At 34.6% G+C, this 27353-nt stretch overlaps 1 protein-coding gene and 1 non-coding gene across 2 annotated transcripts in view; both read left to right on the top strand.

Moving 5' to 3' along the window:
• Chic2 (cysteine rich hydrophobic domain 2) overlaps window positions 1-22470 on the top strand; it is a 42337-nt gene extending 19867 nt beyond the window's left edge. The window contains exons 2-6 of the mRNA XM_004627510.2: window positions 1426-1480; window positions 1604-1759; window positions 17400-17456; window positions 17623-17682; window positions 21520-22470. Coding sequence (XP_004627567.1) covers window positions 1426-1480; window positions 1604-1759; window positions 17400-17456; window positions 17623-17682; window positions 21520-21570 — 379 coding nt within the window. The 3' untranslated portion in view covers window positions 21571-22470. The remainder of the gene's footprint in view (window positions 1-1425; window positions 1481-1603; window positions 1760-17399; window positions 17457-17622; window positions 17683-21519) is intronic.
• A 4496-nt stretch (window positions 22471-26966) lies between these two features.
• Window positions 26967-27073, top strand: LOC111815661. Its single transcript, XR_002820322.1, has one exon. It is a non-coding gene; the product is annotated as a U6 spliceosomal RNA (small nuclear RNA).
• The last annotated feature ends 280 nt before the right edge of the window (window positions 27074-27353 follow it).

Genomic DNA, 27353 nt, shown 5'->3' with positions numbered 1-27353 from the left:
GGAAGACAGTATGAAATGTTTTAATTATTGAAACTATCCTACCAATTCAATTTGAGACTGTCTCATTGCTATTTGTTTCTCAATAAAATTATGGGAAAAAATGGAAGGGAACATATATTGAGAAAGGGGAGTCTGAACTGGATGAAGATGAAAACTGAAGGTAACAGATTAGAGTGGTTTATACTTTTAGTTACGGCTAAGATTGTAGGCATGAGGATATAATAAAATGGAAGTGTGTAACTGGTCTGTTTTAAGACTATTTAGACTTAAGGGTCAAGTTGCAGTCCTTCAAAGTTTTGTCTAACATATTATGTGAATTTTAAAAATTATCTCAATTATATGAAAATAAAATAACCTTGTACATTTTTCTTTCTATTTTTTTTTTGTTGTTGTTGTTCTGAGAGAAAATATCTGTGTAGAACCCAGGTTAGCATCAAATGAGCTCTTTCTGTCTCAGCCTCTCAAGAACTGGGATTATGGGTGTACACTGCCATGCTTGGCTACGTACATGATTTCTTTAAAAAAGCCTCCTATTGTACAGTCTTTCCTGACATGTGACAGAAAAGGTTCATGGTGTTTGTGATTGAAATAAATTCACTTTTCTCTAAGTACTAGATTTCTAATAGATAAGAGCTGGATTAAGTTTATTATCTTTGAAAATAGTTTTATAAATTCTAAAGCCATATAATATCAGCCATGATTTAAGAAAAGATATTTTAGGCAAAAAGGATAGAGATATAGTAGATACCTACATTTTCTTTTGTATCACCTAATGCATGCTTTCAATACCTAGTCAGATAGGTATTGAAAGGCACCAACACAATTCTCCTTGCTTTATCAATCCCCACTTGTTTACCATTCTCTCCTTTTTTCTTTCTACTTCTGCTCTCTTCAGTATGTTTTTCCCTTCTCATTACTTGCATTTACCCAAGGTAATTGCTAAAAGTTACATCCATTGCTTATCTCCACCAGTAATGTTGAAAGCTAAGAAATTTTACTGTCCCATCTATTAAATTATTAAAATTACGTGAATTTCCTCTTCTCTCTTATTGTCTTCTTAAACAATACTGTGGACCCAAACTCAGGGGAGAGTTATAGAAATCTAAAAAAAAAAAAAAAGCTTTTCAGTTGTAGGTGGTAGTTCAAAAGAAAGGAATTGTCTAGCTTTGTATTTATATGTTGTTGATTAGTTAGCATTCAGCTTTATAATGTTATGTGAAAGTCTAGATTCAACTGGTAAAATAATTGCTTGTTAGATTTCATAATTGCTTATTATAATGATTTTGTATCTCAGACTTTCATTGTGTCTTAGCCTTCCACTGTATATGAATCTGCGTTGTTTACTTGACCTTTATTAAGTTAAGTGGTATGATTTCTCTAACAGCAGTGATATATAATAACATACTCTTATTTTTTAAAACATAGGTTTGGACTGAGCAACAAATTTGAATCAGAATTTCCTTCTTCATTAACTGGAAAAGTGAGTGTTTCAGTTATGTACTTGCTGTTTGTCTTAAAATTAAGTATTTCCTAGCAATTTAGAAAGCTTGTATGCTAATGAAACATGTTTATTGACATGTTGTTTCTTAAACTTTTCCTGTAGGTAGCTCCAGAAGAATTTAAAGCCAGCATCAACAGAGTTAATAGTTGTCTTAAGAAGAACCTTCCTGTTAATGTTCGTTGGCTACTTTGTGGCTGCCTTTGTTGCTGCTGCACTTTAGGTTGCAGTATGTGGCCAGTTATTTGCCTCAGTAAAAGAGTAAGTTGAATTATGTTTTAAATTTAGAAGTAGTTACATAATGTGTTTTAATTTTTTGTTTTGAATAAAGTACCTTATTCTGGCTGTCTAGCACTCAAGAGACTGAGACCTGTGAGTAGAAGACTAGCCTGAGCTACCTAGCGAGAACCTGTCTCAAAACGAAACAAAGTAAAACAACCAAAAAGTACATTGTTCTCTTTGAAAATAACTGATCTCATACGAGTGATTAAGTAAATATTATATATCTAAATATTATAGGAGCAATATAAAATCTTAGAAATGAAATTTTTTAGGAATAACAAGACAGCATTGTTAGTATATATGCACAAAAAAAAATGGTGGTATAATGTGTTCAGGAAGTTCAGTGTTACTATTTATCCTCATGACCTCCTGTCTTTGCTAGTCTTTCAAGACCCTAGTTGATACAACTGTAAGAGAGTAATACTTATCTGCTAATTGTAAAAGATTGGTATAAGGATAAAATATTTGTAAAATTTTTAGCTGAACAGTTGAAGTAGTTAATATTGATAATAGCATTATTACTGATGTTAGTACTTGTAGAAAAAACAGTGATTACAGCGATTATTTGTAAGTTAATAAGATTATAGGGAATTCTTTTTGTGTAAGCTTTCTATATTGAACACATATAACAGACTTATCAGAAAAATAGAAGTCATAATTTTGACTGTGTATAATAAATCCTCAAAATGTTGATAGATATGATAAATTAGTGTAGAGAATATTTTTTTTCCCTAGTACTGGGGACTGACCCAGGGTTTTGTGCCTATTAGGCAAGTACTCTACCATTGGGTTAGATCCCCAGCCCCTTTTATTTTTTCAGCCAGCATCTCACTAAATTGCTCTGTTGGCCTTGAACTTGAAATCTCCTGACTCAGTCTTCCAAGTATAGTAACTGAGATTACAGGCATATGTCATTGCTCTTGGATTGTTAAAATTGCTTTTCACATGCTATTTACATCTAAATATGAAATACTTTTAAGTTGAAATTGAATGATTTTGTATTGTAGCTTTTCACTGCCAAATAGTAGGAAATGTGGGTTATGCAACAAAATATTTTAGCAAATACTTTTTATTGATAGGAAATAATAGGGCTAGGGAGATAGTTCAGGGGTCTAAGCATCTGCCTAGTGAACACAAGGACCCACGTTTGATCCCTGAGGCCACATGCGCTGCTGGCCCTGTGGTCCTGGGGAAGCTGAGACAAGGGGGATCACTATGTATGAGCTATGTAGCAAGACCATGTACCAAATAAATAAATGAAAGATTTAAAAAATAATAAAACCAAAGAATGGAAGTGATATCTTTTTTTGTAATATTTATTTTCTCTGTATTTAGGACAGGGTCTACAGGGTCCTACTATGTAGATCAGACTTGTAGGGATTCTCCTGTTTCCAGCCTCCCAAGTGCTGGGATTGCAGGTGCGTGCCACCACACTCAGTCTTAATCTCTGTCTCACCAAGCCCTGCAGGCGGGGCCAGTGCAGCATGCTAGGGATTGAACCTGGCCTCTGTGCTCTGCCTCAGCAAGCACTTTAGTCCTCTGAGCTGTCAGGCCAGCCCCTAATTTTTTTTTTTTTTTTTTGTAGTTGTCATCAGATCACTTCTAGAGCACAGAAAACTGTTTTCTTTTCCTTGTCTCTGGTGATCTTTGGATCTATAGTTGTAGTTGTTGGCCTTTTGGTTCAGATTTTGTTTTAATATTTAGGTATTCCCATTGTTTAAATGTTGCTTTATCTCAGTGGAGTTGGTAAAATTACTGTCATTTAATGCAAAGAACCTGAGGGCCTTAATACCTTAGAAACCTTAAATTAATTTTATTTATTTGTGTGTGTGTCTGTCTGTCTGTCTGTGTGTGTGTGTGGCCAGCTCAGCCCACCAGGGGGCGGGGCTGGCTGGCATGTGGTGCTGGGGGATTGAACCGCGGTCCCTGTGCTCTGCTAAGCTTGTTTTAAGTAGGTGCTTTAGACCACTGAGCCATCTCACCAGCCCGCTTAAAAACCTTAAGACATCCAGCTTTTTGTATGTTTGGAGATCCTGTTTTTCTACTTTGAAAAATAAGTAACACAATATCTTGCGACATCTGTAGAAGTAAGTTGTGGAAACAAAGGTAAATATCTTTCATTGTATGCATGCCTTTCAATTTAAAAGCATTATTGATGTGCCTTCACTGGGCCCGTTTTACTTGAAACATAAGATGGGCTGAGTTTTCGTGCTTATTCCATCTGTATTCCTAGCATGTGCTTTTCACTTAGCACTGTGGTATTAGGTCTGAGTGCTCTCTTTCTGTCTATATGACTGGATGCAACATTTATTTACGCATTTAATTTTTTATATACATTTAATTTTATATGGACTTTAGTACCTAGTGAGCATAAAGAAATATAACTACTGCTTAAGAAAAGAAGGCTATGTATTTCCTGTATTACATGTAAACTATTATTGAACTAGGAAGGTTGATACTTCATGGGTATACAAAATCATTAGAAGTCCCAGAAAAAGGGAAACTTTTTCTTTTTAATTTTTATGTATTTGGTACAAGGTCTTACTACATAGCTTAGACTCATAGTAATCCTCCTGATGCAGCCTCCCCAGCGCTGAGATTAGAGGTGTGCACCACCACACCCGGTCTTGGTGTCCGACTTGGCTCTGCATGCCCGGGATGGGGCCTGGCACAGGATGCAGTACTGGGGATCAAACCCTGGATCCTTGCACTTGCCTAAGTAGGCGCTCAGACTGCTGAGCTATCTATGCCGCCTGAGAAATTATTTTTTCTCTAGTACGGCAGATTGGACCCCATGCTTTTGTACTGAGCAACATTCCCAGCCCTCTTTATTTTTTTATTTTGAGACAGTCTCTCACTAAGTCTCTCAGCTCCCCAGGTGTGCTTGCTATCCTACCTCAGCCTCCCAAGGGTGCTGAGATTATAAGCATGCACGGACTGGAAGAGGAACTCACAAAGACAGAACAGTTTAGAGATGGAATGTTTTTACCTTTTTATTTGTTGCATTGATTTTTGGATATGATATTTTGACTAAAAATTATTTCTCCTTTTTGAATTTTGAGAGATTTCACTTTAATCACAAGCCAGGTGTGGTAGTGTAGGCCTGTAATCCCAGCACTCAGAGGCTGAGACAGGAATTTCAGATATGAGTTCAAGGTCAGTCTGAACTACATAGTGAGATCCTATTGCAAAAACAAAACCACAACATAACTAAAAATTCCTTGTCAAATGGGGCAGGTATAGTTTTTCTTTTTTTTTTTTTTTTTTGGTTCCTCGAATGCCTTCAGGGCACTTTTGGCCAGCGGGAGAGTTGTGAGGTTCAAACTCCAGCAACCTGAGGCTGACAGCTTTGTGGAAGCAGCCACTTAAAGGACTGAGCTAGGGCCAGGCCCCCAGGTATAGTTTTTCTAGTTTATAGCTTATTTCTTTTGTAGTCTCAATATCTTTGGCAGAGCTAAAGTTTTAAAGTCTAGCTTATCATTAAAAGCTAGACTTTTAGTCTGTCATATTTAAGCATTTCATAAACAAAGTCATGAAGATTTGCCCCTTTTTCTCCCTTTAGCATTTAGGTCTGTAATATGTTTTAACTCAGTTTTTATATAGGTATGATGGGTCAAATTTCATCTTTTGTTTGTGATTCTCTAGGTTTTCCAGCACCATTTGTTGAAAAGTCTGTATTTTGTTCCACTTAATTGCCATAATGTATTGTTAAAAATTACTTGATCATATTTGTGTGGGACTGTTTCTGGACTGTTTTATGTTGTTCTCATCTATATGTCTGTCTTGATTTTAATATCACACTTAATTTATTTACCATAGCTTTATAATAAGTTTTCAAATCATGTAGGTGAGTCTTACAAATTTGGTTTTTCTGAAGATTGTTTTGGTTATTGATTTCTTTGCCTTTAATGTAAATTTTAAAATCAGTTATGTTAGTGTCCACAACATGTGCTCAAAGTTTTTCTTGTGGCACTGGGGCTTGAACTTAGGGCCTTCACTTTGAATTACAACCACCCCCCATTTGGTTTTTACTTTGAGTGGTGGGATTCTCACTAAGTAGGCCAGACTGGGCTCAAATTCGTGATTCTTCTATCTCCACCTAGCAAAATGCTGGGGTTACAGGTTATACCATTGCACCCAGCTAAAATTCTGAGATTTTAATTGGAGATTGCATTCAATTTATAGGTCAACTTAGGGAAAATTGGCATCTTAATAATACAAAATTTTTTTATGTATTTGGTACAAGGTCTGTAGGTTCTACAGGGTCTTACTATGTAGATCAGACTCATAGTGATTCTCCTGTTTTCAGCCTCCCAAGTACTGGGATTACAAGTGTGCACCACCACACCCAGTCTCAATTTCCATCTCAGAGCACCCCACGGGCAGGGTGGCATGGCACACTGGGGTTTGATCCCCTCTGCCTAAGTAGGCGCTTTAGTCTGCTGAGCTATCTGTTCGATCTATAAGTCTTTATATATTACATTTTTGTTGTTGCTCAGTTCAGAATATTCCTAACTTTTCATCTTTAACTTATGTATGAAGAAATACATTGTTTAATCTCTAGATGTTTAGATTTTCTAGGAACTTTTGTTACTGATTTCTAGTTTATCTTATTGTGCAAGATCATACTTGATGTGATTTTACTTCTTTTAAATTTGTTGCCTTTGTTTTATGGCCTTAAATTTAATCTATTTTGGTAGTAGGCTATTAATTTTTTATTTCTATTTTAGCAGCTTTATTGAGATTATTAAGAGATATAGAGGGGCTGGGGAGATGGCTCAGTGGAATAATCGCTTCCCTGGCAAGCGCAAAGGTCTGAGTTCAATTCCCAGTTCTGCAAAAAAAAAAAAAAAAAAAGAGAGAGAGAGAGAGATAGAATAAATTGCATATATTTGAAATGTTCATTTCATGAATTTTGTCAAATATGTATGCACATATATGCATGTTTACACCAAGATAACGAACATGTTTACTATCCCCACAAGTTTCTTTATGCCTTTTTGGATTCTATCCTTTGGTTCCTAAGCAACTGATATTCTATATGTCACTGTAGGTTAGTTTGCATTTCAAGGCTTATATAAATTGAACCATTCACTATTCATTCTTTTTGTCTTTTATTCATAATTTTGAGATTCAACTGTGTTATTAATAAGTTCAGCAGTTGCTGGTCATGGTGGTGCATGCCTGTAATCTTGAGAGGCTGAGGCAGGAGTGGAATGGCTTGATTATATGCTATATGTACATCTTAACTTTTTTAAGAACAGAGAAACTGCCCCAAAAAAGTACTATTTTATATTTGTACAAGCAATGTATGATAGATTTTGTTCTGCTACATTCATGTTAATATTTAATGTTAATCTTTTAAATTAAAGCCATTCTCATAGGTGTTTAATGTTATCATTATGGTTTTTAACTTATATTTTCCTAATGATTATGTTAAACATAATTTTATGCTTATTTTGTTTGTATGTGTATGTTCTTTTTGCCTAGTATTTGGTCCGTTTTCTTATTCTTGAAGGTTTGAGAGTTCTTTACATATCCTAGATAGAAATACCTGCTTTGTAAAAATTTTTCTTAGTAGTTTGTCTTTTCATCCTCCTAAATTTTTTTTTAGTAGGTGTTTAATTTTGGTGAAGTCTACTTTATCCTATTTATGTTTTTATGGATTGTGTGCTGTTGGTATTACGCTAGTAGCTCTTCCTATGCCAGGTCGCAAAGCTTCTCTTCTGTATTCTAAAAGATATATAGTCTTAGTTTTTACATTTTGAATTAAACTTTTCTATGGTATGGCATTGAATTTTGGTGGGGTGGGGCACCAATTTGTTAAAAAGATGAATCTTTACTGAATTGACTTTGTTTGAAACAATTACATGTTCAAATCTGCCAGAGTCTGTTGTTTGATATGGTTCTTTTTCCTCTGTTTATTTTGATGACTGAACCACCCTGTCCTAAGTACTGTATAGTTATGTCGTGAAATTGGGTTATGTTAATTCTGTGACTTGATACTCATTTTTTGAAGTTTTACTGTTCTACATTGTTGATACTATGTAGGAATTTTAAAATCAGCTTGTTAATTATTTACCACCCCCACACACAAACACAAAAGTCCTCCTGGGATTATTTCTTTGTTTCTTAATTTGGTATTGTACATGAAACCCAGAACCTTGCATTTGTCAGACAGGCACTTATGCAGTTGAACTATCTCCCTACCCCCAAAACTAAAATAATCATTTCTTTCTTTCTTTTTTTTTTTTTCCCCCCTTTCCAGGGAATCGAACTGAGGACCTTGTGCTTGTCAGGCAGGTTTTGTGTCACTGACCTATATATCCCCAGCCCTCTTGGGATTTTAGTTTGGATTGTTTTGTATCTGTGAATTAATTTGGGGAAATTAGCATCTTAAAATATTTTGTCTTTTAACACATGAACCAGCATCTCTCTCCATTTACCTGAGTGTTTTATTAAAGTTGTACTGTGATATTTTATAGTTATTAGTACCCTATATATTTGTTGTCAGATTTACCACAAGTATTTATTTCTATGCTACTTTAAATGATATGTTTTAAAACTTCAGTGTTTTGTTTTTCCTTTCTAGTTTATGCTGAATTTACTTACTTGTTCCAGGAGCTGATTTTGTAAATCTCATTAAGTTTTTTTCATGGACAGTCATTATCGTGTACATGAAGCCAGTATTACTTCTTTCTAATCTAGTTGCTATTTGTTTTCTTTCTTTCCTTGCTGATTGCACTAGTTTAGAATTTCAAAAAAAAGTATTGATTAGAAGTATTGAGACTGTACCCTTGGTTTGCCTCTCAGTTGAGGGGAGTGCATTCAGACTTTCATTAAGTATCTTAATTTCAAGAGTTTTTGTAGATGTCCTTCATCTGCTTGAGCAAGTTTTATATTGTTCACTGAGAGGTTTTTTACAGATTAAAAAAAAAAAAAAGTTGAATTTTATTCAGTGTTTTTTTCTTTTAGTGAGAGTTACATGGTTTTTCTTTTTAGTTTATATAGATGTTGAATTATATTGTTTTGAATTTTGGGATATTAAACCAACCCTACATTCCTGGAGTGAACTGGACTTGGTCACATGTACTTTTTATCTTTTACATTTTTGTTAGACATGATAGACTGGAAGTTTTGAGGGGTTATTTTTGTTTCTGAGACAGGGTCTTGCTATGCAGCTCAGGTTGGCTGTGAGCTCATTTATGTAATCCCCAGTCTGGTCTCCAACTCACAGAGATCCTCCAGTCTCAACCTCCCAAGTACTGGGATTAGGGGGGTACACCATCACACCTGGTTCTCGAGCTGATGTGTTGCGCCCAGGGTTCTAGGGGCAGGCATGTGGAGCAGGGCTCAAACTCAGTTCCTTGCACTTGCCATGTAGGTGTTTATGCCTCTGAGCTGTCTGTCCAACCCCTTGGTTCGCTTTTTTTTCAAGAAGTTTTATATGTTCATAAGAATATTTTTCTATAATGTTTTCTTTTGTAATATCTGTAATTTTGGCATCTGGTTAATGATAGGCTCATAACGTGAGCTGAGAAGTATATTTTTCTTTTTTAATTTTATGGTTTGGTTTGTATAGAATATATATTTTTTAATTTAATTGTTGAGAGAATTCAATGAAACCACGTAGGCCTGTTTGTTGAAAAAGTTTTAAAACTTTGAGTTCAGTTTCTTAATTGATAAGGGACTTTTAAGTCATTATTTTGTCATGGTTGAGCTTTATATCTTAAGTTGTTCAAGGAATTTGTCTACTTTATAATTATTGAATTGTACTCATAGAGTTCATAATATTTACTTTTTTAACTGAAAGCTCTAATCATGTCACTTCTCACACTCTTGAAATTGGTCATTTCTTTCAATATTTTTTTCCATTCTTTCCTCCCTCATCCCCCTTCCTTTGTCTCTAGTCTGATTGGGACATTCTAAGCAAGTGCTGTACCACTAAGCTATATCCTCAGCAGCTTGGATTTTATTTATTCATTTTGTCAATGACTGTTGTATTCCTTAAACAGCACTATAGGCTTGATGTTATTTTAGGTAGGGTGATTCCTGTTGTGAGTGTAAAAGATAGGCAAAAGCAATAAAATAAGTACAAGATAATATCAAATTTTAATCAATGCTTAGACAATAAAACAATAATCCTCAATCTTTTTGTATATTGGTAAGAGCTCATAAGATGGATAAAACACTTCAGCTTTACAAATAGATTTTATGCTGTTTATTTTGTAAAAGTTCATTTATTTTGCTTGTGTTTGATTTATTATTTATTTATTTATTTATTTACTTTTGGCAGAACCCAGGATTGAACTCAGGCCCTTGCGCTTGCCAGGCAAGCGCTTATTCTACCTTCCCCCCCCCCATAATTTTATTGAGAAACAAATAGCAATGAGACAGTTTCAAACCAAATTGGTAGGACAGTTTCAAAAATTAACATATACATTCTTCCTAGTGGTTAATTGCTGTACAAGATGCGGACATGATATCCTATTTACAAACACTATTACAACAAATCCCTCTATTCACTAAGAGAATGTAACTATATATCTATTCTAACCATTTTGAATACACAGATACAAAATGGACACTCATCTGTATCCCCTTTTTTTGTTAAGTTCTGTTATTTAAATATTATAGGTGTGTTAACTCAGCAAAATATTCTGGGGGCCAGGGAGGTGGCTCAGTGGAATAAGTGCTTCCCTGGCAAGCGCAAGGGGCTGAGTTCAATCCCCTGGTTCTGCCCCCCCAAAAAAAAAAAAATTCTAAGAGAGTACAGTAGTACATAATAGTATTGGAGCTTCCGCTTCACTGGCAGTGTCAGAAATTGTTGACCTGAGACCCCTACAGCTCTACACAACAGCATGGCTTTACTTCTTGTACTTTGTTTTTATACTTTTCTGCTGGATGGTTAAAACCAAGATAAAGCAAGACCTATGCAACAAGAGTTGTAGCTTTTGGGTCTGATAAGGTCAGTGAAATTCCCTCAGGATTTATCCTGAGATCCTATACCTCAGATTGTAGAACCTTTGTCAGTGTCAGCCATGTGGATGAGTCATGGCCATTGTTTGGCTAATGTGCTCTCTGTGAAAGCCTGAGAGAGTGTTTTCTCTCCATGTGATTCTCCTTAGGCACACTCTACATCATCGATCACTTTCCTCTTTGGCCCCATAATCTCCTTGATCAGAAAATTTGGGACCCTACTGAGTTACATGACGTTACAGTACAAGTTCTCATATGTCCTGAGTCTTAATTGACCTTGGAAGGCTAGAACCAAAATGTTGGCTTTCCTTGCAGCCCTCCTTTTTCTCTAATTCTGTGTCCCTTTTTTTTTTTTTTGCGCTTATTCTACTGAGCCATCTCCCCTGCCCTGCCTTAGAAAATTTAGTTCAAGTAAATGGACCTCACTTACATGTGCTTTTTATGTATTGTTATTTTTTATTTTTAAAATATATTTAATACAGGGTCTATGGGGTCTACAGGGTCTCACTATGTAGATTGGACTCATAGATTCTCCTGTTTTCAGCCTCTCGAATGCTGAGATTACAGGCATGTGCCACCATGCCCAGTCTCAAACTCTATCTTAGTGAGCAGGGGGTAGGGGTTTGGGGGTGGAGGGGCAGCACGGCCCACGGGCTCGAACCCCAGCTTCTTTGCTCTTCCTAAGCAGGCGCTTTAGTCCGCTGAGCTATCTATCTGGTTACATGTGCCTTAGAGGAGACACATTTCATAAGTTCACCTTGTATTGTTACAGTATTCTTTGGTGTGTTTTCTATTCTAAGTAACTATTATAAATACTGTGTGTCCATTCCTTTTTGTCTCTTATGTTTGGAGAATCGTTTGCTTTTTAATAGGGAAGTGACCTGTAGCGTGTGGTGCCTAGAACTTGTGCTTTGGTACTAAATTTATTGATTTGGAATATGATGCCAAGTTATTTCTTTAAACTTTGGCTCTTATCTCTCTGAGATGAAACAAAGCAAACATTTCAAAGCATCTTACTGAGATTTTAGTGGGACTGCTAAAAAGTATCTGGTGAACAAGATAGGATGAATGAAATGCATTCTTATAATTGCCAGTATTACTAATTTGAAATGTAGAAAGTCAACACTTTAAAAAAAAAAAAATGACAGCCCATTTGCTTTGACTTAGTAAGTGTAACAAAAATTGATAAGGGCTTTCATGTGTTCTCATCTTAGTCTTCGTTATGCTTTTTTTAAAATTTAATATGTTCTCATACAGAACATTTTCAGGAACATGATCTCTGTAGGATAAAGTTTTATATTGCTATAATATAAAATAATAGGTTTAGCAATATAAAATACAGCTTACAGAAATTTCCATCATTAACCTGGAAAAAACAAATTATAGGGTTGTGTATATTTTAAGTTAAAGTCCTGGTTCAATTCCCAGTACTACCAAAACAAACTAACGAAACTAAAAGACTTAAACCGCAGCCAGCCTAGTTCTTAAACACTTGATGAAATTTCATATAATCTTAAATTCATAGAAGTCATGACTTCATACACCTTGAATTTTCAGGTTGTTTTCTTGGCTTGTGTGGTTCTTCTGCATCACTGTCCTGAATTTGTGGGGCTATAGATGCATATCAGCAACACTCCCTTTAATGGTTTATGTTTGTTTTGAGGTAGAGTCTCCTTGTGTAGCTCATGCTGGCCTTGAACTCACTATGTTGTAACTCATAGTGGCCTGGAGCATATTTTCCTATATACAAGAAGGGAATTTGGTTAAAAATCCTTTTGAAGATAAATGTATGTTTCTGTTTATTTTGTGGGTAAATCCAGTTTATCTGTTAATTTTGAAATACTCTGTACTGTTTAACTTGGTGTACATCATGGGATTATAAGATATAATATGAAACCAAAACAAGTGAATTAGGCCTAAATTAAAAAAAAATTCTAAAATATATAAGATTTTCTTCTAATGACTTGTAACTAAAATTTTGTTTCACTTATTTTAAGAATTTCCATTTGTACATGTCTCAAGATATTCATTCTTATTTGAAAAAACATTTAACAGTTAATTATATCAAAGCATTCTTTTACGTAAGCTTAATTATTAATGTATTATTAATTTAGGAGTTTAAAATCCAATTTCTTTCTTTTTTTTTAATGTATTTGGTACAGGGTCTTACTATGCAGCTCGTACTCATAGTGATCTCCTGTTTTCAGCCTCCCCAGCACTGGGATTACAGGCGGGCACCACCATGGCTGGACCCGGTCCCTGTGCTTGACTATGCAGGCGCTTAGTCCTCTGAGCTATCTTACTGGCCCTTCACATTTGTTTTAAGTAAGAAATTAAACATTAGAAATACTGCTTTGATATTGTGATGTTATGAATAAATTCAAATAAACTTTAATAGTAAGTTTAAATAGCTGAACTGTTCAGAATGATTATAAAGGTTTCACATTGATTTTCAAGCAGTTGATTATAAATAATCATTGGTAATGAATATATCCTATTAAGTATTATGATAACACAGTATTACCGCATACATTCAGGATTTTCTAAGTGGTTCCTTGTCTTTATAATAAGGGAAATTTGAATTTTGGGGAAATCTTAATCTAAGTAATTCATTTTTATGTGCATATTTCATATGATTCTGTTGTAATTCTTTCTTAGAAATCATAGGTGATGACATATCTAACTGTTAATTACCTATTCATTTTGTAAATCTTTTAGATCTTTTTACTTTGTTGTAATTTTCATGTTTAGCTTATTTCCACATTTATACAAAAATTTCAGAGGGACCAAAAGAACTCAGAATCTATTTAATGGCTATTTTAGTAGCTGAAATTGTTTTTGAATTGTTACTTTTTCACTATACGATAGCTGAATTACTGTGTTAGACTTAGTTCACCAGTGAAAAATACATAACGACCAGTGTGTTGAAATTTTGTTGTTGCTGCTTTTTTATGAAGTCATTTCTGCTGAGGGAGATGGGTGGGCATGCAGATGCTTGGAGCTGTCCCCTCCCTGACCAGGTTGGTGGTGACTGACTTCAAGCTCATGGGAAGTTGTTTTGCTTACTTAGGATAAGTTGGTGGTCTTGGTCTCTTGAATTAAGAACCTGTGATGAAATTAGATTTCTTGCTGATCATCTTAGGCAAATAAAGACTGAGGATTGATTGGTAAAGAACCACTAACCTGTCCTCTCACCCCTGGGGTGTCAGCTCTGAAAAGGATTAAGGCCCGCTGGAGGGAATCTTGTACTGAAGCCGGCACTGCCCTTTCCCCTGCTCTTTCAGTTTAATAGAAAGTTTTTAGTTCCCATGACTATCAATCTGATGTTTTTCACAAGGACTAAATTCTTTCAAGAAAATTAAGATGTCATATTTGTAATAACCAACAAGATGTCATATTGTAATACCAACAATATTTTGTTGATATTTCATTTTGACAGAGCTTAAAATGATGTGGCCCAAAATATCCATCATTTTTCCAATGGATATTAATTTCTTTAACTTACGTTGAGTTTAGAGGTCAATATATGTATGTAAAATTCAAAGACAGGTTTTATATGGATAAGTTTGCTTGTCTGGTAAGTGACTTTTACAGATTGGTGGTGTTGAGTCTTACATTTCTTCAGAAATAGTTCTTTGACAGCTCTTTGGACACAAATTCTTAACTTTATTTCTTGATGACTGGAATTATAATGTGCTTTCTTTTTATTGAGGTTTAAAAGCTTTGAAATGGCTTTTATAAATGTAAGAATGTCATGTTTTTTACTATTTGCCAAATTGGTATTATATTTAATCTTGAAAATATATTTTGATTTTGTTAACTAAAAATAATTACAGCGTATTAAACATTCTTAGAAGTTAAAACTCTCTAAATTGAGTTTTTGTTGTTACTAACAAATAATTTGTGGCACAGTGGGTTTTTTTTTTTTTTTTTATCACTGCTAGAATCTATGCTTTTCGCCTTAGTGTGCTAGATATGTTCCACTCAGATCAAGGGTTCCTCTTTGGTTTTGTGTGTTCTCACCTGCTCTCCACTGTAAATCATTGAGATGTCAAGTGCAGTGATTAATTAAGCTGCACATGCAAGTTGTTTTTTTTTTTTTTTTTCACCTATCAAGCAGGAAAGAAGTCTGATAGGAAGAATTAGATGATACTCATTCACAGCTTTTATATACTTTCTCAAGTTTGTAGAAGTATTGTATATTTAGGTGCTATGTAAAAAATGGTACAGCAGAGTTTGTTTGGTATAAAGTTCTTAAATATTTGATACAAGTATTATAGAAAAGCCTATCATTAAACTCTTAGGGGCAAAGAATATACTCAGAATTCCTACATAAGCATTTTGAAATTTAGACTCATACTTCATAATTGTCTTTTATTCAAGTACTGGTATTGATTGAAGTTAGTTAAATACTTTTAAATTGATTGCATATATATTTGTGCTCATATGTATCATACCGAGATCCATTCTCATTAAAATATATTATGGGTTTAAATTTCTGATGGAATGATGGTGGCAACATTCTTTTCCTGCAGTAATAAATATTTGTAAAATATAGCATTAAGCTTTTGGGTCTTATTTTTATATAATGTGAAACAATGAACTTAGAAAGCTTGCTCTCCCCACCCTAGTTCTTTCATCCCTCCTTACCTCTTTTAAACTATCAGTAAAAGTAAAACCTCAAATTGTATAGTAATCTTAATCTATTATTAAAAGGCCCTAGAAAGGAAGATTACAAGGTAGATTCAGGTTTTGAATCGGTTTTACCATTGGTTTAGCAGCGGGTGGGCAGGCAGATGCCTGCTCATAGTAGAACCTATTGCCATTTTTCACCATTGATAGAGTAGCCTTTCAGAGTCAATGAGCTCTGTCAATGTGAGCTTGTCAAGGCTACAACTTCATAGACCTGAGAGGCGGTTTGAGAGGTCAGCCCTTTTCAGGTTCGCTGTGATGCAAATGAACTTTAATGCTTAAACAACTATTGGAATTTTTATGTCTGCTCCTTGTTCTTTTTTCTTCACAAAGTCATTGACGAGACATTCAGTGCTTTTTAAATTGGAAGTTGCATTGTGCTAAAGACCTAGTACAGATTTACGGAGGGCTGAAAGCAGTTAGATCATGTTCTTTTCATGGTGCGATTAGAATCAAATCGATTTCCCTACAGCCTTCAGCATTCAGATGGCAATTTTAACAAAGCTTGGGGGCTAGACAAGGGACAAAAACGACTGAACTGAATGTTAATTACACTCTGCAGCCTTATTTTCTTTTGATTTGGGGCTGACTGGCAACTAAATTAACAAAAAGTGTGACCATAACTGCTGCCCTATTTTCATTTAAAAGGAGAGCTGCCTCTAAAAGGCTATCTTTACAAAGAAACAAGTGAGGTCTGCTGATCATTGTTAACAAGGGCACTTTTTTCTTTAAAATTCTTGCCAAAAAGACTGTTCAGAAATAGTAATGTAATAAATTAGTCATTGGTGTGTTATTACCCTGAGAGGTAGTTGATTTTCTCATTTTTGTGGTATAAGTTTGGGAAATTAAAGCAGTAGTGGTAATTCATTGATAGCTGTGAATTATAATTGGTACCTAGGTGCCTTTGGTGTGTCTTTAATATGTTCAACATGCTGAAAGATAATATTGGAACTGCATTACAGTGATACTCTAAAGAAACATTAATATCTTATTATGTAACTTTTAGGCCTCAAAACCAGCTTGATCCTAACAATTTTTATGTAGCTCCTCGATTGGCATATAAATTTTCATATTTGATTAATACTTACAGTTGTACCAAATTAATAGCAGTAGATGCTTTGCGCCCTCTCAAGAGAGCTGCAGCTGCACCAAGTTGCAGTTGATCCTGTGGCAGCACTGTCAGTTCTGCACCTGCAGCTGTATCCATCTCATCCCAACACCTGGCACCGTGAATTATCCCCTCCTTTATTTATCCTTCCAAGCAAGAAACATTTCATGCTGTATAGTACATATTGCAGTAATCAAGAGAAGCAAATTTCTCAGTTGATTCCTAAGATAGTACTATTGGATTAAGAATTTGTTTTTTTCTATCAGATGTTACTTTTTGTGTTAATTTAAATAAAATTTTGGCTATTTAGGAAATCTATCTGGAATCTAATAAACTGGTTTTTCAATATGGGCACTATTTAAGCCTTAAAATTATTTTGATTTTTGAACTTTTAATTAGCTTTCATTTCTGGATTTACTCTAAAAGGAATTAGCATTTTTAAACTAATATTTAAGGTACGTTTTGTTTTAAAATACAGTATATTTGAAGGAATTTTCATTACTAAACATTGCAAATATATATTTCAAAAATAAGGATTTTAATTTATATCATTTGAAAAGTGCCATTAATCATTAATAAATTACTTTAATAGTCTTAAATCAGACGTCATAAGTTTGAAACAATTTTGAAAAGATGCATATGTTTAAAAACAAAGCCTATTCGTTTAAAAAGAGTACTGTTTCCGTTCAGGTTACCATTTAGTGCTAGAACGTTGAAGCATACAGACCACCCTATACTTAGTCACTGTCTTATGCTTCTCCCCTTTCACACAACAAGCAGCTGCAAAACAGTTTTTCTAAAACCAGTCAAGAGTAAACTTTTTCCTCATTTGTCTTCCAGACACGAAGATCGATTGAGAAGTTATTAGAATGGGAAAACAATAGGTTATACCACAAGGTGAGTACCACAGGGAGCAGCTTCGTACTGTTGGGGTCTGAATTGCACAGTATGGAAACAGATGCTTTTGTTGAAGTAAAAATATGAAAGGTGGACAAATGGGTTAGTCTGTGTGCTGCAGTGAAATAGAGCTCATTTTTCTTCTTTTACTCTCCTACTTGTCTAGCTGTGCTTGCACTGGAGACTGAGCAAAAGGAAATGTGAAACGAATAACATGATGGAATATGTAAGTTAAAGGGCTGTTTTGTGAGTTTCTCTATTAAATGATCATTTATTTTGCTTCTGATCTTATTCTTTCCATGATTATTAATCAGCAAAGGTGTCAGGAGCTTAATCTCCTGAGTGCAAGGATTTTCTACGGTTCACAGATGCATGGGTTTCATGTGCAAGACTGATTTATAAAGTTATGAATGACTTGAAAACAAGGCTTCACTGTTTTCTGAAAAATAATAAATTAATTGCCAAGATAAAATAGGCTGAACATGTGTTGATGGAGTGTGAAATTTTAGATGCTGTATAAAGAATAACCACAACTTTGGTTACGCAGCAAGTCAGATATGGCTTTTTTATATAATGCTAATCAAGTTTCCAAGTATGGAAGAAAACCTTTCAGCCAAGCCACTGGAGCTTAAGAAACCTTTAGCCTTCGGAGACTTTAACTGCCTGTATACCTTAGTGGCCTTTAGAAAATTTTTCAATGTATTATTAGAATATGGCTTTGTGAAAATTATCTTAAATAGAAGAGGACACACTGGCTGTCAGGGTTTATATTTAATTTTGCATGTATATACGATCAATTTTAGAACTTAAATTTACAGATTCTCTGATTTACTTTGAACAATTGACCTTTTGAGAAGTTGAGGATACTGTAGAAAATTATGAATTTTTATTTATTCTCCTTGAACTTGAGTATTTTAAATGCAGAAAGGTTGCTACATTAAAAAACTTAAAGGAGAGTTAATTATTGAAAATTAAAAACAGCTTTTGTGAAGTACCTGTTGTATTTTTTATGTACTTTGTCTATTCTTTGAAACAGTATAACCACTATAGATTGTATGTGTGTTTAGAAGATTGATGAAAAGTGATTAAATAGTTGAAAATTATCATAAAATCGTTTTTTTCCATTAGCATTTTCTGGTTCTTTCATTATTATCCAGTTAAATGTCACTTTTAGCTTTGAACCTAAAATATATTTTTCAAGTGTTTCCTTATAAACTAGCACTACTGAGTGAACCCACTAATGTAGATCTTACCTTTATTATACCGAAAGTTACTTTATGATGATGAGAAATGTACTTAGTAATGCTTCATAATTATTTTTTTTCATAATTTTTTAAAAAGCACATTCAAGTAACATGTTTTCAGAAAAACGTTGAAATATGTGAAACTGAAAATATCAGTCTTATATTTTGATGGTGGAGGGCTTATGTATGTATTTTGGAGGGAAGGATAAATAAATTTAAAGGTTCTTTTGAAAAATCATTTGCAGCATTTTAACCTAAACATTAAACCTAAAACTGAGGTTTTGGTTATTTTTGGAAATTTCAAAACTTTGGGAAGAAAAACAGTAGAGACTTACCTACCATGTACAAGATTCAGGGTTCAGTCTTAACTACTACAAAAATAGAAAAGTTATTCCTGATACTGTGATTTACAAGTAGAGCTATATGAATGTCATTCATTCATGAAATATACTTACTATTTTTTAAATAAAATATACTTACTGTTTTTCTGGCCTTTTGTTAACTAAAAATAATTTAATAACCTTCTAAACAAAGATGCTTAGTTTATAAAAGTTTCCTTTAATATACCTTCAGTTTTTATGTAATTAAGCACTTCCAAAGCCATTGTTTTTTTTTTCATATCGCCATAAAAAGTTCTCCAGAAGTAAAACAAAAAATATTTTGACATGACAAAAATTTCTAGATTTTTATCAGTGTGTATTTGTGGTTCTTGAAAGTAGAAGTAATAGCTTTATAAATTCCCTAAAAATGATTTTTAAAAGTTAAAATAGCATATATCTAGTAAGAAGATTAATCCTAATATATTGAATTTAAGCCTTTTTACCATGTATCATGCTTTGCCCTTAACTGTTCTGCAGTTTGTAGAAATACCATGTTGGTTAAAGAAAAATAATTTTCTTCTTGATCATGTTTTGAGTATTGGAGATAATGTAGAAAAATACTAACTTGATACTAACTTTTCTTTGTGTAGATAAACTAGAGAGGTACAATAGAGAAGAAGCAAGGCAGTGTAGCCAGTTACTATAACTTGTGAAGGAAAAGAGCTTATAGAGTGATCCTTAAAACTAGAACATGTCTATAATCCTAACTATTCCAGAGGCCAAAGCAGGATTCCAAGTTAGAGGCCAGCTTGGGTGGGCAATTTAATGAGGTTCTGTCTTTTTTTAAGAAGTGAGGTAGCTGTGCTAGAGCACCTGCCTATTATGATGAGATCTTAGGTTCAATCTTTAGTACTGAAGAAGAAAAAGAATAACAATTTAAATATAGAAAAACTTAGCCTGTATTTTAAATTACGTAGAATATACTGTAAAATGTGATGCTCACCCATTCTCAGGGACTGAAATTCTTAGGACCAGTAGATTGAGGACAGGTTTAAAAAACACAAGTATTTATGAAATGTTAACTTATAAGTAGTATAAATATTTAATCAACATGTTTTAGAAGTCTAGAGAATCTTGTCATCTAATCCAGTTTCCTGTTTTATAGGTAAGGAACCTGAGAAACAGGAAAATTTAGCTCAAATGAAGAAACTATGTAGAAGAAAATATTTTTAACAGGGAGCTAGTACATATCTTATGTGCAAATTATAGGTGAGGAGAGTGGTAAAGGTAATGATAGGGTTTAGTACAAGATGACTGGAATAGAACTGAAATATTTTTGTTAAGATAACTTTATCGAAGCAGATAAAAAAATGATAGAAATCAAGAGCAGAAATGAAGGTTCCTGGCTTAGACAGCTAACTTTTAGATTTGTTCAAATCTTGAGGTCATGTTAAGAAATGTTATCGGGGGGAGGGGGGAGAAATTTGTCAAAGTTGGAAATTGTTCAAATCAAATGATTTTTGTTACTGTTTGCTCATTTGTTATTTTTTGTTTAAGATAGAGTCTCATTAGATAGCTCAGGATTTGAACTCACTATGTGGCCTAGGCTGGCTTTAAAATGTCTTCCTGCCTCAACTACCTGAGGTGGGGCCTTACAGGAATGTACCACCACGTCCACCACTTCTATCAAATAATTCTTTGACTAGCATTTATTCTAAACTAGAGTTGGAGCAGAGGGAAGAGTGGTAGTTCAGGACAGATCAAGTTTGGAATAGCTTTGCTGAACTTGTGTATTTTTGTGTCACTATTCTTTATTTACTTTTGTTTCCTGTTAAAAGTTCCTTTGGAACGAAGTTTAATGAATTTTGTTAATCCCATACAAGAAGGACTTCAAAAAAATAAGATTAGTGATCTTTATGTACGTCTTGTTATATGTCCTGGTGTGAACAAAATTAGAGCCTCTGTAGAATTTAGTTCCCTTGAGAGAGGGTTGACAAGAGCAAAGCGTGAAGAGAAGTATTGCGTTCATTCCTGGCAAGGCTTTGGTAGAAAGTCATTTATTTAAATACTGACTCTGAAATCTGTAAGGCTACAAGTAATGAGATCATTAGTATTCTTATCAGTAAAATGAAGATGATAATACTTATCTATAAGGATCAAGTAGCCTCCTCTAGTATGAGACACCTGTATGCATTTAGTTTTCTCATACATGAGTGCCCTGTGTTGTCCAGCTCTTTTACCTTCTCAAACTTTGTTTTACCTGTCATCTACTTCCTAGAACTAGAGAATTTTATGTGTTTGGTAAAAGTCCAGAAATTTAAAAAGAAAATTCTCAGTGATAAAATTTTGGGTTATCAGATAAAGGTCTGGTTTAGGTATGCAAATGTGTAGTTGTGAAATATGAATGGATTTTCAGAAAAAGCTATGATACAGTATAACTGAAGTTTTAAGGTAAAAACTTGTTTAAATTTTTAAAATTGTTTTCTTCTCCTTTTGCAGGTCATCCTCATAGAATTTTTACCAAAGACACCGATTTTTCGACCAGATTAGCATTTCCTTTATTTATAGAGACTTTCCAAGTATGTTGTCTTTCCAATGGTGCCTTGCTTGGTGCTCTCCTGGTGGTGACATAACATTGGTTCTACAGAATCATGTGGTGTTTTCGTTTTTTAAATAAGTGCATGTTCTATGTGTGCATATTTGTCAAACTTTGCAAGTTATTTCATACAGATGTTTAATACTTAAGTTATTGTGCTCTTTTCTGTTATGTATTCTGATATTCAAGAATTACTTTTTTTGTATTCTCAAAAAAATACATTTGAACTTAGCATAAAAAGTGGCCAGCCTTTTTTATTTTATCACCAAGGTACATACAGCCCTTTATTTATAAATTCCTTAATATAGAAGAACACCTTCATACAGCTCTACTTACCTATCTTAACAAACATATTCTTCGTATTATTTTTCTTCTCTTTAATAATTATTTTAAAATAATTTTTCTTTAATAGCCTTTGGAACCCAACATGCCCCTTCTCATACAATTCCTAATGCTTCGTTTACAGCAGATACATCTATTAACATAAAGATCTATCAAAAATTTAAAAAATATTTCTGCCTTTGAAGGTAGTAAGGCAGGATTATTTTTTTAGACTAGATACATCAGTGAATGGTATGCATGCATCTAATGGTTACTAGATCTCAGGATCACAAAATATAGTAGCATTACAATCTGTATATTTTTTATCAAGGTGATATTAATAATGGCCTTACTTGGGTTATTTTTATTGTTCATCACATCTCACATACAGAAGTATAGAAGTAACTTCTTTTAAAAATTTCTGAGAAAAATATCTCTCCCAATCTAACACAGTTGTAGATGAAAGTTTCTAAAAGATTTTGAAAAGAAAGAAAAATTCTAGCATTAAAAGTAAGCTGGGGGCCCGGGAGATGGCTCAGTAGAATAAGCGCTTCCCTGGCAAGCACAAGGATCTGAGTTCAATCCCTGGTTCCGCCAAAAAAAAAAAAAAAAGCTGGTATTCAGTATCCCACTGATACTTAGAATGATTATTCCTAAGAAATAGAGGACATATTTATTACTATTTTTATCCACCTATTCACTTTCAGTCAGTTCATATATACTTCTTTGAGAGTAACATATGAATTTGAGTCAGATTAGCTTATTGCTTTTAAATATATATGTACACTTATACATGTGCACATACATATTTTTTTCTCCTTTTGGTTGTACATATCTCCATGAATTTTTAAACTTTTAAAAATTTCTGAATGACCTCTGTACATTTTTGTTTTTATAAACCTGCAGTTATACAAGTTTTAATGTGTGTCAAGAACTTGTTCCATGCAACTGTGGTATCGAGCAATAATGTGAATAACTTTTGAAATTATATAAACTGTGCTTAATAATTTGTATTAAGAATTGGTACCACTATACAATATCTTTTTTCCTTGTATTAAATCTTTTAAATACCAGTTTCATTAGTTCATGTAAATGTATTTTTTTAAATAATATTTCTTTGTACTTCTGCAAAGTACTGTACTTCTATATAAATTTGAATAGTTAAATGCCATTATCATAAGCCCTATATCCTAATGTCATGTATCAGACATTAGGAACTATCTTAAAATTAGGATTTAAAAAATAATTTTTGTCTGAGAATTACTTATTTTCATTGTCCCCCCTCCCCCAGTTAACATGAATTTGTAGAACACTTTCTCTGAAGAACACAAAGTTCAAAGGATTTAAGTACTTCTCAGTTTTGTTTAGCTTACGTCAGGGTGTGTCTTACTATCTTGTCTCACAGTGTAGCCTAGGCTGGCTTTGAACTCTCAGTAATCCTCCTGCCTCAGCCTCCTAAGTGCTGGGATTATAGTTGTACACCACCATGCCCAGCCTAAAGTAGTACAATTAAAAAAATAATGCTATTCAGAAACTCCAGTATTCTTCTATGGTTTCAGGGTGAAAAGTACTGTATCTTCACATGTAACTAGATCTGCCTCTGGATTCAAAAAGAATAGAAAACTATAATGAGTATGTAGGCTGTAACACAGTGTTTCTGTATAAAGTTGTATAAGCCCATGGTCCTGATCAGCTTTGCAAGAACTTACTGGACATAATTTTTTCTGTTAGCCTGTGATAATTTCCAAAATTAATATGTTCCTTTAATAATATTTTAACATACTTCTCATAGTTGGTATTGATACAGGATTTTGAAAAGCTTTTCTGATGTTGAAAGGTATCAGTTCCACTCATACCCTGCCAGTGTATCCATAGAAAGGAACCATGAATATTTAATCTGTGGCATTGCATAAGCCAGTTATACCTGGTACAGTTAGGATTTTATGCTTGAGTTTTCATCAATAGCCTCCATTGTGTTTACAGTACCTTGAATCATGAATTGAAATTCTTATGTTACTGAAAAGTAAAAGTGTCAGAGAATCCCATGTCCTCCGAGCATCAGTCCAAGGAAATATTTAAAATTGATTATGCTTTGGAGTGTATTCTGTAATACAGGCCATGAATCATAGGTGCTTTTTAAACTGGCCAAGAAAAAATAATTGTCAGAAAATCTAACGTATTAGATGCAGCGACCAGGGTTCAATCCCTGGGATTCTGTGCCGGCCCTGCCCCCGGGGCACACTGAGATGTTGATTGAGAGTGGATGTGGTGGCGTGCGCTTCTGTAATCCCAGCTCTCGGGAGGCTGAACACAGGTGGATCACTTGGGGAGCCTGATCTACATGCTGAGACCCTGTAGGCCCTGTACTAAATTAAAAAAGAAAAAGAAAATCTAATGTATAGCTCTTATATAGGCTAAGCGAATAACTTTTGATCTCTTTTTATACATTACCAGCATTTTACAGGTAGTTACCATTCCTGTTTAGAAACATTCTTTTCTAAAGTAGTAGACTTTGCAGTCTGCCCCCCTCCCCACCCATGACTTTGTATGCCTGGGTTGAAATAGATATTCAAAAAAGCCAAACAGCTTTAGTACAACTGATGTGAAACATTTGGCTTCTGAGATAGATACTACCCTTTCCTTGCACGGTGGTTGCTTACCTGTCTAAAATGATCATCACATGCTTTATTAAGACTCTCCAACAACTAGCTATTAGTCATTTAAAATAGGAACACATAATTGTGGTCTAAAATCCACAAAACAGATTTAACAAAACCTTGAATATTAGTAAATAATTAGCTTACTAGAAAAACTGACTTTTATTGAATAATTTTAAACCAAGAAGAACCACAATTTCCCCAGGGTTGTATTTTCAGTGTTATTCATATAGAGTTTCTGTGTGTTTTTTTGTTGTTGTTGTTCGTTTTGTTTTTCTTTACTAGACATAAGTCAGCAATAGAAGACTTTGGCAACATTCCTTTTCAGTTGTTGGTTGTAAAATTACATTAAAAAATATAGTTGGGCCCCACTTGCATGAGTTCTAATGTTACTATTTTTATTAATGTGTAGTCTTCTTTCAACAGTCTTGGTGTCTGACTTCAGAGGTACACCAATTAGCTACATGCCAGATGTTTTGTTAATATTTGCAGTGAGTCAGAGGTATTAAATGCAGTGTGTTTAGAACTGCCTTTGAATTCCAGCATGTAGTCCTGGACCCTGTTTCTTCCTGTCATGGATCTGCCTTTGGCTTTTGGATGACCCGTCTTCACCCAAACCTGGGCATAGTTCTGCTGCCTTTGTGTCTTCTTCCTCGCAGCTCCCCGTGAGAACCCTAGGTCTCCTGCTAGGTATTTATAAGGCCAGCTAACGTGAGTCACACTCAGTGGTGACAGCTGACACCCTCAGCTCTGCAAACATGGTACTTGCGTTTACAGAGGTGTTCAACTGGCAAGGTGTACAGGGGATGTTTTTCTTCTTAACAGATTCTATCTGTCTGGACTTTATAGAAAAGGAGTAGTAAGATGCACCATTTATGAACGAAGCTGATTTGTGTCTTACTTTTGGGGAGCATGGAACAAATCAATCCTATACCAAACTGTTACCTCACAGCAGTTTATTTTAAACATTTAACCCATGATAAAATCAGATTTCTAACTTTTTCACATATATAGCCAAATTCATGTTGGTTTTGGAACATACCTTTTATAGAAGTTGAAATTTGAAGGGCATCTATAAATCTTGAGTTATGTCATCTGCACATGTACAAGATTTTTAGATAGCAGCTTACGGAAAGCCTGGTAATCATATTGGGGGCCTGCCTCTTAGCTCAGTTCTTTAAGTGGCTGCTTCAACAAAGCAGTCAGGCTTAGGTTGCTGTGGTTCGATCCCCCAGAACTCAAGCCAGCCAAACCTGCCCTGAAGGCATTCTGAGCCAGCCAGAAAAAAAAAAAAAAATAATGTTCATATTAACCGTAATGCATGCTTGTTTTTTCTTTTATTTATTTTTTAAAGTTTTTTTTTTTTTTGTATGTGTGTATATATTAGGGAAAGGTCTGCAGGGTGTTCAGGGTCTCACTACGAGATCAGACTCATAGTGATCCACCTGTTTACAGCCTCCCAAGAGCTGGGATTACAGGCCTGCACCACCACGCCCAGTCTCAGTTGCCATCTCAATGTGTCCTGGGTGTGGGGCCGGCTCAGTGGGCCCTGGGATTGAACTCCCGGCCCCTGAGCCTGCTTGCAGATGCTTTAATCTGCTGAGCTATTTGGCTGGCTCTTCAGCTATTTGGCCATTACTGCTTGTTTCTCTACAAAGGATCAGTATTTTTCTCTACAGATGGCATATGGGCCAACAGAATATTGTGTCATTTTAACTTGGTAATATTGAAAAGAAGATGGGGGCCAGGGAGATGGCTCAGTAGTATAAGTGCTTCCCTGGCAAGTGAAAGGGTCTGAGTTCAAGTCCTGGTTCCACAAAAGAAAGAAAAGAGAAAATGGGGTGCTAATGCTTTTTGGGAACTCATTTCTGATATACTGCACTATCATCAAATTACTTGGTCTTTGATTTTCTTTTCTTTTTTCTTTTTCTTTTTTGTTTTTGCAGAACCAGGGATTGAACTCAGACCGCTGTGCTTGCCAGGGAAGCACTTATTCCACTGAGCCATCTCCCCGGCCTGTCTTTGATTTTATTTTCAGTTCCAAAATAGGAAGATGTGAGCTGGGGAGATGGCTCAGTGGAATAAGCGCTTCCCTGGCAAGCTCAAGGGCCTGAGTTCAATCCTCACTTAAAAAAAAAAAAAAAAAAGGTAGATGCTATGCCTACATCATGGCAAGAATCTGGAACAGTGGTTTTAATAGTTTTTCCTGTTGTTTATTCAGGCCAAATAAAACTAAGCACCTAGATGGTTAATAGTAATGGTCGAGGGCCAGGGAGATGGCTCAGTAGAATAAGTGCTTCCCTGGCAAGCTCAAGGGCCTGAGTTCAATCCCTGGTTCCGCAAAAAAAAAAAAAAAAAGAAAAGATGTTTTCGTGCTCGCTTCACCAGCACATATACTAAAATTGGAATGATACAGAGAAAATTAGCATGGCCTCTGTGCAAGAATGATACATAAATTTGTGAAGCATTCCATATTTTAAAAAAATAGCAGTGGTCGAGCTTCTTGAGTTACTTTCAGTGTCAGCACAAACCTGAGTTATAGTCAGATTTTACATTTAAATTAAGGAGGTTGGCAACTCTAAATATAATGGCCTTGTAAGTTTAAACATTCGGGAACATTAAGTATAGTACTCAAACATTCCTTTCTTATTACTTTGATTTTTTTGAGATAGGGTCTTACTTTGTAGTCCAGGCTAGCCAAGAACTCCTGGCTACAACCCTTCCCCAGGGTTGTATTTTCAATGTTATTCATATAGAGT

Source organism: Octodon degus, unplaced genomic scaffold (assembly GCF_000260255.1).
Source record: "Octodon degus isolate 3935 unplaced genomic scaffold, OctDeg1.0 scaffold00019, whole genome shotgun sequence".
NCBI classification, from domain to species: domain Eukaryota; kingdom Metazoa; phylum Chordata; class Mammalia; order Rodentia; family Octodontidae; genus Octodon; species Octodon degus.
This window is presented reverse-complemented; position numbering and strand designations above follow the sequence as displayed.